At 42.1% G+C, this 12,790-nt stretch overlaps 1 protein-coding gene across 1 annotated transcript in view; it reads right to left on the reverse strand.

Moving 5' to 3' along the window:
• The window catches only part of def8 (differentially expressed in FDCP 8 homolog), a 131,855-nt gene that overhangs the window by 114,686 nt on the left and 4,379 nt on the right, over window positions 1-12,790 (reverse strand). The window contains exons 2-4 of the mRNA XM_016554979.1: window positions 11,400-11,497; window positions 6,993-7,142; window positions 728-869 (exon numbers count right to left, since the gene is read on the reverse strand). Coding sequence (XP_016410465.1) covers window positions 728-869; window positions 6,993-7,142; window positions 11,400-11,497 — 390 coding nt within the window. The remainder of the gene's footprint in view (window positions 1-727; window positions 870-6,992; window positions 7,143-11,399; window positions 11,498-12,790) is intronic.

Raw genomic sequence — 12,790 nt, forward strand, 5'->3', positions numbered from 1 at the left:
GCCCTCCGGATGCTCCTTCGTCGAATCCGCCGGCCGTGCCGTTCTCAAGCCCGCCACCTCTGCTCACTCTAGACCTCCGGCCGTTCCTCACTCTAGCCCCCGGCCTCTGCTCACTCTAGGCCGCCAATCGAGTGTTTACTATTGTCATTTTGCATTATTGACACAATATTTTCCTAATTAATGCTGTACAGTTGCTTTGACACAATCTGTATTGTTAAACGCGCTATATAAATAAAGGTGACTTGACTTGACTTGATGTCACTAGCTCCGCCCTTGTGCCATAGCTTGTGACCGGAAGAGAAGATGAGTCGTTTTGAGGACTGGGGAGGGGAGGTTAACGTTTTTGAAATCTAAGTGCACGGATAAATTATTTATAATAAACACCATTAAATTATAAGAATTTGATTTCATGCCGACTTTAATCATTTATATTATTATTTTATTAATACAAATAATATTGGAAAGCTTGGAATATAGTGAACTTGTCATATGGACTACATTGGATATTTATGGAATTTATAGTTTTATCATGCTTTATTAGTATTTTTGTTCTTTTAGGAGCTTCACAGCCACTGGGAACTTTAAGTTTTATGAAAGTAGTGTTTTATTGAAATGAGCTGCATAATCATTTTTCTTTGGGTAATGGTTTGGAACGAAAGTACTTAATGACTGAATCAAATGTGTTTTTAATATAATGTTGCATTGGGTTCAGTTGAGATGGTCTGACCTGTGCAGGTGTACCAGGTCTGAATGAGGCCCCATATGATAGTGCTACACTTGTCACACATCTGTTTGACACTCTTGCTTTTCTCCTTTGAGAATCGATGCTCTAATAGAACCTGCAGGTTCGGCTCATCTTCCTCTGGGTCCTGTTTATATCCAACACAACAGTAAAACAAAATTCCACAATTTATTTATACAATTTACCACTAGCCAAAACTGAATTTATGTTTCTCATCAACTAAAAAAATGTTTTGATCTAAATCAGGAACCCTTAATGGATACAGAAACAGAACAGTTAACCTGATATATATTCTATACAACAGCAGAGTGTTTCAGAGTAACATTTGAGTGAAAGTGAAAGTGACGTGACATGTGGCCAAGTATGGTTACCCATACTAGGAATTAATGCTCTGCATTTATCCCATCCTAAGTGCACACACACAGCAGTGAACACACACACACCATGAACACACACCCGGAGCAGTGGGCAGCCATTTATGCTGCGGCGCCCGGGGAGCAGTTGGGGGTTCGATGCCTTGCTCAAGGGAACCTCAAGTCATGGTATTGAAGGTGGAAGAGAGCGCTGTACATTCACTCCCCCACCTACAATTCCTGCCGGACCTGAGACTCGAACTCACAACCTTTGGGTTACGAGTCCGACTCACTAACCATTAGGCCGCGACTTTAAAAAAAAAAGTAAATGTGTACATCACATTTTAATTAACATATGCATTTAATGGGGAAAGACAATGAAAGATTTAGCTCAACTTTAGCTTTGACTGAAATGAAAAAATATTGTATTTTTGTTTAAAGCCTATTTTACGGTGACCCAGAGAGAGCTCAATTGAATGCTTTTATTGTCATTATACCATGTACAATGAAATTAGAGTAGCTTCCCTTTAACATATATCACATAATACACATACAGCAAAACATTAATAAGTTGAATTGACTACAAAAACAAAGTTATATTGCACAATAATAGTGTATTGCACTAAGTCTTGTATTCGAAGTGGGGAAAAAAAATTCTATTACACTAATGCCGAGTTCACACTGCACGATTTTAGTCAGATTTTTCACTCGCCGACAGGTTTTGCGAAATCGCCGACAAATGCCCGACATTATGAGGCAAATCGGTGCTCGTTCACGCGAGTGACAATCACACAGTGTGAATTATCAAAGACGCGATCTGAGGGAATCGCCGACACGTCGCCGACGCCCGTGAAATATTTGGCATGCTAAATATCTGGAGCTGTCGGCGATTCACAATCACGAATGAAATGAGTTCTGACTGAAAAACACATCGGCGATGACCTACAGCCAATGAGAGACCAAGATACAGGGCAGCAGGAAGCTCGGTGAGGAGTTATATGAAACGTAGTTTGCGGACCAGTGTTGCCAAATCCACGATTGCCGTCGGTTGTTTTTTATGTCAGCAGGTTGAAGCGACCCCAATAACGTGATATTTAGGCCCTGGAATGTGAATTGTACCAGGAGAACCCCGCCAAAAGAATGTGTATTTTACCCCCCGAACGCGATTTTTACTGGGGGACCCCCTTGAAAGCAATTGGGCTATTTTCAGGCTAGTTTTGAGTAGTAATTGGGCGGGTTTTGTAGCGAAAACCTGGCAACCCTGCACCACACAGAGCTGTCGGCGATTATTCCTATTGTGAAGTCATGCAATGTGAAACCCCCTGTCGCCGATCCATCATGCAGTGTGAACACAGCAGCAACTGAATGCTACCCCAGATAGTCACGCAGTGTGAAAACAACGGCGATCCGACGAGTTTGAAAATCGTGCAGTGTGAACTCGGCATAAGACTGACATTTAAATTGAAAAATATATATGAGGTCAACGCATATTGAAGTTCATAATGTTTATGGCCCTACGAAAGAAACTGTCCTTAAATCTTCTAGTCCTTGTTTTAATGCACCGGTAACGCCTGCCCGATGGCAACAGCTGAAACAAGTGAAACCCAGGGTGTGTTGAGTCCTTTAGTATATTTTTGGCCTTATTGAGGGCTCGAGAATTATATACCTACTTCAGTGATGGAAGGGGTCTGCCAGTGATCCTCTCTGCAGTTTTAATGATCCTTTGAAGCCCTCTCTTGTCTGCCTCAGAGCAGCTAGCATACCATACTGTAATGCAATACATCAGCACACTCTCAATAGAACAGCGATAAAAGTTTACCAGCAACTTTCCATTCAGATTGTTTTTCCTAAGGATCCTTAAGAAATGTAGACACTGCCGTGCCTTCTTGATAACCGCTGTAATATGTGCCGTCCAGGATAGGTTAGCAGAGATGAGGGTGCCCAGAAATGTGAAGTTTTGGACCTTCTCAACACAATCTCTGTTGATATATAGGGGGAGCGGATCCGTCGTATGTTTCCCGAAGTCTACAATGAGCTCCTTCGTCTTACAGGTGTTTAAAGTCAGGTTGTTAACTGAACTCCATGATGTTAATTGCTGGACCTCATCTCTGTAGTCAGTCTCATCCCCCCAGTGATAAGTCCAATCACCATTGTATCATCCGCAAATTTGATGATGGTATTACTGCGATAAACTGGGCTGCAATCATAGGTGTAGAGAGTACAGTAGAGGGCTTAACACATAACCCTGTGGAGAGCCGGTGCTGAGTGAGCTGGTGGAGGAGACATAAGGACCCATCTTCACACCCTGAGAACGTTTTGTCAGGAAGTCCTTAATCCAGTAGCAGGTGAGAGTGGGAAGTCCTATGTTGGCCAGTTTACTTACTAGGATGTCCGGGATAATGGTATTAAATGCTGAACTATAATCAATGAACGGCTCCCTGAAATAGTTTCCCTGTTTTTCCAGATGACTCAGTCCAGTATGTAGAGCTAGAGCTATAGCATCTTCAGTAGATATATTCGCTCTATAGGCAAATTGATGCTCGTCAGAGGTGGAAGGAAGACTGGCTTTAATATGATGCAAAACCAGCCTCTCGAAGCACTTCATTATTACCGGTGTAAGTGCCACTGGGCGGTAGTCATTAAGACTGCTTGGCAAGGATGTTTTGTGGATTGGTATGATGGTAGCTGACTTCAGGCAGCGTGGTATGATGGCTTGTGTCAGGGACTGATTGAAGATATTGGTGCAAACCTGTGCCAGTTGGTCAGCACATGCTCTGAGTACCTTCCTAGGTACCCCGTCAGGGCCGGTTGCTTTTTTCAGGTTCACTGATCTAAGCACCCTTCTCACCTCATGCTCCTGTAAAGTGAGTATGTGGGTGTTACCTGCTGGTATAGGCCAAAGTGATGAGACTGTATTTTGCTGGGTTGCCTCGAAACGTGCAAAGAAGCAGTTCAGCTCCTCTGCCAGTTGGGCAGAGTGATTAGTCCCTGCAGTAGTAGCACAGCCCCTGAAATTTGTGATGTTCTGTATACCCTGCCACATCCGCCTTGAGTCATTTCCTGAGAGATGATCTTCTATCTCCTTCTTGTAGACCTCCTTAGCCTCTTTGATCCCTCTCCGCAGCTTCGCTCTCGCAGCACTGTATAGAGCTTTGTCACCTGATCTAAAGGCAGCATCTCGGTCTCTGAGAAGTGTGCGGACCTGACTGCTCATCCAGGGCTTATGGTTTGGAAAGATTCGTATGCTTTTATCCACAGTGACATTCGCAATACAGAACTTAATGTAGGATAGAACTGCCTCTGTATATGCAGCCAAGTCCTGTTGTTGAAATAAGCCCCAGTCGGTGTTAGCAAAACAGTCCTGTTCTAAGGCCAAGTTCTAATGATCACCTTGTGTGGTTTGATCCTTCTCTTAAGAGGAGTATAAGCTGGAATAAGAAGCAGAGAAAGGTGGTCTGACTGGCCTAGATGAGAAAGAGGAACAGCTCTGTACGCATGTTTAATATTGGTGTACACCTGGTCAAGTGTATTTTCACCCCTGGTTGGGCACTTAACATGCTGATGTAATTTGGGAAGTACAGACTTAAGGTTTACTTTGTTGAAATCCCCAGCTATGATGTGAACACCATCAGGGTGCATGCTCTGTTGTTTGTCCATGACATTTAACAGAAGGGCAAGAGCATTGTTTGTATTGGCATCGTGTGGTATATAAACAGCCGTTATAATCACTACAGTTAGCTCTCTTGGTAGAAAAAATGTTCGGCATTTCACTGACATATATTTCAAGTCAGGTGAGCAATGAGTATCTATGATTTCACTGTTATTAGTCCATTCATTATGAATATATAAACAAAGTCCGCCGCCCTGCTCTTACCGGAGCTCTTGTTTCTGTCACAGTGATGCATCATTTGACCTGCTAGCTGTACGGCGGCGTCCGGGATCAACTGGTGCAGCCAGGTTTCAGTTATGATTATTACACAACAATGGCGTACATAACGGTTTTCACAGATGTAAAGTTCCAACTCATCCATTTTATGCACAATCGATCTAACGTTGGCAAGAAATAGGCTCAGCAGTGGTAGCTTGAATGGATGTTTCCTGAGCTTTGTTTGTAGGGCCGCCCGACTTCCCTGCTTCTGCTTCCTCTCACATTGTCGCGGAGACCACGGAGATCCCGGTGGTCTGGCCAGTTCCTCTGGTATGTTATTAGTGTGGTGAAAGCTGGCAGTGATGGCTATCTTATGCTTAAATCCAATGTCCAATAAATCCTGCCGACTGTAACACAGAGTTTTGCAGGATATCATGCTTATACCAAACAACAGAAACAAAAACAAACACCGTGTGAGGGAGCCAAAAGCCGCTGCGTCCGTGCACGCCGCCATCATGCGCGTACAGTTGCTCTGCAACTTAAGAGAAAACATACAAATGAAAAAGCACCAGCAAATTAGGAAAACATCATCATCAGTTTGACAACACATGTACCGCAAATACTCACAACACAACCAAATACAGAAACGTGCTGCAAATACTCACAACAACACAATCAAATACAGAAACGTGCTGCAAATATGCACAACGCTACCAAATACAGAAACACATTGCAAGAAGCACAGACCACAACAGAAGCCTTACGAAAATGAACCATGGATTTACTACAAATAAAACCAAAAAACATGGTTATTTATAGTTAGACCGTGGTAACCACAAATTAATCATGGTTTTGCTACACTAACCATAGTTTAACCATGATATTTTTAGTAAAACTGTGGTTATAAAATGGTAGTCAATACGCCAAAAAAAGTGGTTACTACACTTTTACTATAATAAAACACAGTTTTATTAAATGTATAATTTTTGTAAGGGAAATGTTTAAAGTGGACCTCAACAACCCTTACGAAAATTAACCATGGTTTTATTTTAGTAAAATTGTAGTAACCTTTTTTGCTGTATTGATTACCATTTGTATAACCACAGTTATACAAATACCATGGTTAAAATATGGTTAGTGTAGCAAAACCATGGTTAATTTGTGGTTACCATTTTTTAACTATAGTAGTAGCCATGTCTATTTTATTATTATTATTTTAATAGTAAAACCATGGTTAATTTTCGTAAGGGAAGTTGTAAAAGAAAGTTAGCCAGCTTACGAAACGTTTCTCAGTTACATTAATTGTGCATTTCGTCAGCTTATTTAGGCTAATAATATCCAGAAAAGCTAAGGAATCATATGATCAGGGTGTTAAACAAAAATCTTGCCTTTCAGAGTAGACATTGATAAGCATGTCCCAGAAAGGTTTGTCACTTGTTGCGCTTCCCTTAAACATTTCTCATGTGGTCTGTGTGTATTTGCAGAGCGTTCCTGTTATTTGGTTGTGTTGTGAGTATTTGCAGCGCGTTTCCATGTTTGTTTGTGTTGTGAGTAATTGCAGCACATTTCTGTATTTGGCTGTGTTGTGAGTATTTGCAGCGCATTTCTGTATTTGTTTGTGTTGCGAGAATTTGCAGCACGTTTCTGTATTTGGTCATGTTGTGAGTATTTGCAGCACATGTGTTGTCAAACGGATGCGTTTCTGTTATTTAGTTGTGTTGCGAGTATTTGCAGCACATTTCTGTATTTGGTTGTGTTGTGAGTATTTGCAGCGCATTGCTGTATTTGTTTGTGTTGCGAGAATTTGCAGCACGTTTCTGTATTTGGTCATGTTGTGAGTATTTGCAGCACATGTGTTGTCAAATGAATGAAGATGTTTTCTTAATTTGCTGGTGTTTTTACTATTTGCATGTGTGTGTGTGTGTGTGTGTGTGTGTGTGTTTTCTCAGCCACCGTACTATTTTCACTTTGTTCATTGTTAATTATTAAAACCAATAATTGTCTGCAAATTTTGACTGGTAGTGCAAACCTTTAATTCCTGTAGTTTGAGCCGAAGGTGGATCAGTTTGATGACTGTGTCCTTCTGTTTCTCTGAATGTTCTGGCAGTTCCAGGATCAGTCTCTTGCACTCTGCTATGGCCTGTTTTAGCTGGTCTACATCAGATGCCACAAACGAACCCTGTGCAAACATCCACACACTTCAGTGCTTCAAATAACAGGATAAGCAACTCATGCTGAATCACTTACTTTCATGAGAGGTTTCAATGCATGAAGGGATAGTTCACCTAAAAATCTAAATTCTGTCACCTAAAGCTGTTCCAAACCTGTATGACTTTCTTCTGTGGAACACATAAAAGATAATTTGATGAATGTTTCACCTGTTTTGTCTAGACAAAAAGGACATAAAGAATAATATAAATGCAGGGCTACATTTTTTTTTTTTCTATTATCAATCTCGCTCAGATTGGCTGTTTTTGACACGATACCTTTTCTAATAAATAAAGTTATGACAACAAAAATCTTACATACCAGTGATATTGGACATTTTTTTATTGGACATATTGATTCCAATTGCTACACCAGAGCAAAGGTTACAAATGTAACCATGGTTCCCAGAAGGAAATGAGATGCTGCATCGGAAAAACTTTTGTTAAACCTCTTTGTGACCCCTCAGTGGCCACACCCACAGTTTCCATAACTCCAGTTGAGGATGAACAATTGTGCCACCCACCTGAGTCAGAAGGTCTCTCCTGATCGGAATTTCCCATGGAGACCCGTCGAGAAGGGACACGAGGTCCAAGAACCAAACTCGGGGCGGCTAGAACAGGGCTACTAGTACAAGGCTGAACCCCATCCCGGCGGATTCTCTCCAGAACTCCTGGGAGTAGAGCAATTGTGGGAAAGGCATAGAGATAGATGCAGCCTCGGCCACATCTGTACCATGGCATTCAGTCCCAAAGTAGCTGGATGCGTAAGGAAGAACCACAGAGGACAGTGAGTGATCTCCAGAGACACAAACAGGTTGACTTGAGCCCGGCCAAAAATACTCCAAATCTGTCCCACAACCTCAGGGTGGAGCCTCCATTCCACGAGCCTCAGCCCCTGCCTTGACAGGATGTCTGCTCAGAGCCCGAAACACTGCCTGCATCTCCAGGCAATTTACGTGCCAGGAGAGATGATGGCCTTCCCACAGACCTTGGGCTGAGCTACCACTCATGATAGCTCCTCAACCCATGAGGGATGCGTCTATCGTGCATGTTACACAACGACACGAAGCACCCAACACAGGTCCCTGAGACAGGAATGAAGGTTTCTTTCACATGGCTAAGACACAAAGGCAGCACCGCGTGACATTGATCATGTGAAATGTGTTGCCCCTCAAAGAAAACCCCTTGGTCTTGAGCCACCACTGCAGGGGTCTCATGTACAGCAGGCCAAAAGTTATCATCTTTGACGCTGCTGCCATCAGACCCAACAGTTCAAATCTATGATGATGAACCAGTCCTCAGACCTGATTTGCATTTGAGTTTCAACGTCAGCATCTTGAATCTGAACGTCTTGACTGAGCAGTTGCGTTGGCGCAGATCTACGATGGGACGCATCCTTCTTGGGAACAATGAAGTATCAGCTGTAAAAGCTGGACTTCCTCTCGAGTGGAGGGTCGTGCTCTATACCCTCCTTTCTCAAGAGGGTAAAAACTTCTTATTCCATCACCAGAGACTGCTCAGGGTGTACCACAGTAAATGTGACCCTTTTGAATTGACAAATCTGCGGCCCTCCCCAGCTCCCTGATGTAATCGGAGCTGACTGGTTTACCTACGTCCAGGTCTTCTTCAGGTAAGCAGGTTGGCCTGGTATGCCTGCAACACTGCTATGGTGTACAGGCATGCGCCAACCTGACCCGCTGCCGTGAAAGCTTTACCTACCAAAGCCAAAGTTGTTCTGAGCGGCTTGGTGGGTAGCACCGGAGGGACGATGCTGACTCAGGAAAGTGTCTGTTCAACCCTAGGCATCACCCCATAACCATGCTGCTTCAGCCACAGAATGCTAGAATAATTAGTGACATTGGGGCTGAATAAGCAAGCTGAATATGGCCTTTCCCATGATCTCGCAACCTCGGCATGGAGATCAGGGAAGAAAAGAAGGCTCCGGTGTGGAGGAGGTGATTTCGAGCGCAGCAAGTGCTCATCCAGTTTAATTCTTGGACATTCTTCCTGCTTCTCATTGAGATAAATTAATTACTTTACGTACAGGTTTGGAAAATTACTTTAATTTTGCTACAGCCCTTGTCACCACCTCCAACAGCTCCTCATACTGGATGGACTAGGGTGAAGAGTCCCCAGTCTCATCCTGGTCATGGCCAGCCACATCAACCTCCTCAGAGGAAGACAGGTGAAGCTTTGTGCCCTCACTCTGGGGGGAAGAAATGCAGAGTAGCTGCGGGACCCATATAATTCTACCAACTGGCCCAAAAGTCCTTCATGCTGGCCCTGGGTCATCAAGCAGTCCTAATCGTTGAGTCATGCACTGTTATATTTTAACCTGTTAACCCGCACCTGGACGCTGGCGCACTGAACGCTCTTTGTTCGCACGTGTCAATGTTTACGAATAGATTAAATGAAAAGGGACATAATTAATCTTGACAAACTATATATCATTCTAAAGGTCTAAGCCTCAAGCATCGCACGAGTCATAAACGCATCCACAGCTTTAAATCCCAGTTTAGTTAGAAAGGTAAGGGTCCACTGTACAACATCCCATAGAGCACTTTTAGTCCAACGAAGCAATAACGTTGTAATATGGATGGTAATTCCTTTGTTTACGTCCGATTTCTTTGGAGACAGTTATTGTTGTATCCGTTATGGAATAACTTACTGTATCTTGGTAGTAAAAAGCAACATGGTTTTGTAGCATACAGTGTCACAAACAGAATGAGAACATCCATTAAAAAAATAGATAGTCAAAGATACGTGGAATATTGTTTATTTGAATTCTGGCGCTCTCTCGTGACGGCTCATGACGCAAGCTGTGACGTACCTGTCATCTTTTGGGAGCGTAACTTAGCGATCGGCTTTTTGCACAAATAATTGTCTTTTTTTCCTTCTTCAACATTTTTCATATATGTGTGTCTGTTTTGTGGGGAATGTGGCTGTATCTGCATGATTACCATCTGTATGACCGCACATCAGCGTGTGATTACTGTCTGTATGACAGCTATCAGTGTGAATGCGGTCTATATGAACGGCCATTAGAGTGTGATTATTGATTATATGGCTGGCCATCTGTATGATTACCATCTGTATGACTTGAAATCTCTTCAGATTTGAAATATAAACTCATGAGACATGTGACTTTCAACCCATTACTTTTCTGGGTTGCTCCAGGACTGATTTCATGTATTTTTACATGAAATAAAAAAAATGAGTGTGGTACAATTTTTTTCAAGGCACTTCAGTGTCTATAACTTTTTATCTTTTTGAGCGTTATCAACTCTGGATGATGGATAGTAAAGCCCAAAGGGTCTTCTTTCCAAAGACACAAAATTGTGTGTGTAGCACACTGTTGTCAGGAACTGTTACCATTTTAAGTTAGGTAGGTCATTTTCAGCTGTAAGTCCCAAAATGCAGGTTAACAGGTTAAGTCTTATGAAGACACAGGATCACTTTGTATTGTAGGAGCATGAGTGAACAGGGCCCCCTCCAAAGCTCCTTCTTGGTTTCACCAAAGAGCAAGAAGCTTAGTGAGTGGTACCAGTTATCTGAAGCCCAAGCAGAATCACACCAATTCATTGGCAGTGTGCTGAGGCATGGACCAGATCTTGGCTTTCGGTGCATGCCATGATTTGACTTGATTTGAAGTTCTCATAGCATCAGCACTGTGAAGACTGTTCAAAGTCTTTGCTTCGAGCAAACTCAGGCTCTATGAAAAACTTTGCCGTGCATCACTGTGTAACCCAGCAACCAGCACACAAGTCTCCAGGAAAATCTGGGTAGCTTCTGCAATCCATTCACCACTAGAGTGGTTTTGCAAGAGGCTACCATCCACAGACTGTCAACCAATCAGCACCACATGGATTCTCTCCTGCAGGCCATGCAACACAGGAAAATTTGCCCACAGAGGCAGCTTAACACAAGTACAATAATCTACTAACTCCTGCTGAACTGGTGCAAAGGTAAATTGTTGTCATATTTTGTCCAAAATCGGCTCAGATGGTCTTTGGATTGAGCTGCACAGAAATTACTAAACAAATGTTTGATATTTATTTTGATCTTTGAGAAATACCCTTCTGAAATACACATGTGTGATAAGTGGCGAGCATCTAACCAGAAGGTTGTGGGCTGAATAAGCCATGTGAGGCAATCTCAGATCACAAGACATTCCGAGTACTCATTATTGCTCATTATCATAGCAGAACAACTGCAGATTGAGTGCTTACCACAGGTTGAGAGAAATGGTCTTCGGCCAAACCCAGATCCATTGCTCGGTCTGAACGTTGAGTTTTGGATTCTGAGGAAAAGATCTCCGACCTCACCTCTGTGGACACATGATATTGATTCAGATCACACACTGATCCTTCCTTGAGCAAGCACTCTTGTTTCTCACTGAACATTACATCAACACTAGCTACTAAGTATGTGTGACATGGTGTGCCTTCATGTAATCATTAAAGGTGCACTAAGCGATTTTTTGCCAAACAATGTTGATATTTGAAAGCACCAAAACAACCACGCCCATACCCCAACAGGACCTCGCCCTTATTTTGAAATCTCCGTCCCACAAGTACGTACACAACCATGGCAACGACGATCGTGGAAACAAGTGAAGATAACACACAAGCATATTCAACAACACAGCAACACATAGCCAACACAGATAAGTTGTGTAAAACGAAGCAAAATCAACATTACTCGCCTATCAAGAAGAAACAACGCAACCTTGGCGTCCGCTTCCAGGCCTTCCCCACCTTGAGTTCTCTCCACCGCTGGAAAGCTGCTCCGATATTTACGCGGGTCCTACCTCTTGCCTGATCATAACCCTTCTTTTTAATGTTTTGTTTCTCTGATAGTTTCCTTTTTTTATCTGCCATCTCTCTCTATCCATAGTCGATCTGCTAATATCCATCCTGTGCACTCAAATTGAGTGCTCTCTTCTCTCTCTATAATTACAAGACACGCCCCCTTACTGCTGATTGTCTACAAGTGTGTTTTGGGACTCGGTCCGACACTGTGGTCAAAAGCGTTTTTCAAATATTGCTTAGTGCACCTTTAACATAAGGAAAGTACAAACGGTTGTTAAGTGTGTTTGAGTTGTACAACTTGGTAATAATTAACTAACTGTAAAAAAGTCTAGTTAATTTGAACATGTTTACTTGATTTTCATGCTAAATACACAATGTGTTATGAGGATCAGGCAGCAAAATTCAATTCAAGTCAATTTCAAGTCAAAAAGTGGCAACAATATAGAGAAAAGTGATATTTATTTGACATGGAGTCTTGATTTGTAGGTCATTATTTAATATGAACTAATACCATAGTAAACCAAAGTACTCTTCTTTATATATATATATATATATATATATATATAAAGAGACTTTACTCAATGAAGAATTACCTTTACCAGCAAAAGTATAAGTATGTGAACTGCATGCAGTGTGTAATGTTTTATTTCTCCAAATAAACATTATACACTAGGGATGAAACAATACAGTTAGTCCACGGTTCAATACGTACCTCGGTTTTTAACCACAGTTTTAAGTTTGGTTTGGTTCTGATAGCTTGGCACATTAGAGTTTTTTTTTTTTTTTTTTTTTTCAAAAAATTAACAGCA

The sequence above is a fragment of the Sinocyclocheilus rhinocerous genome, unplaced genomic scaffold (assembly GCF_001515625.1).
Source record: "Sinocyclocheilus rhinocerous isolate Xijiao unplaced genomic scaffold, SAMN03320098_v1.1 scaffold2392, whole genome shotgun sequence".
Lineage (NCBI taxonomy): Eukaryota > Metazoa > Chordata > Actinopteri > Cypriniformes > Cyprinidae > Sinocyclocheilus > Sinocyclocheilus rhinocerous.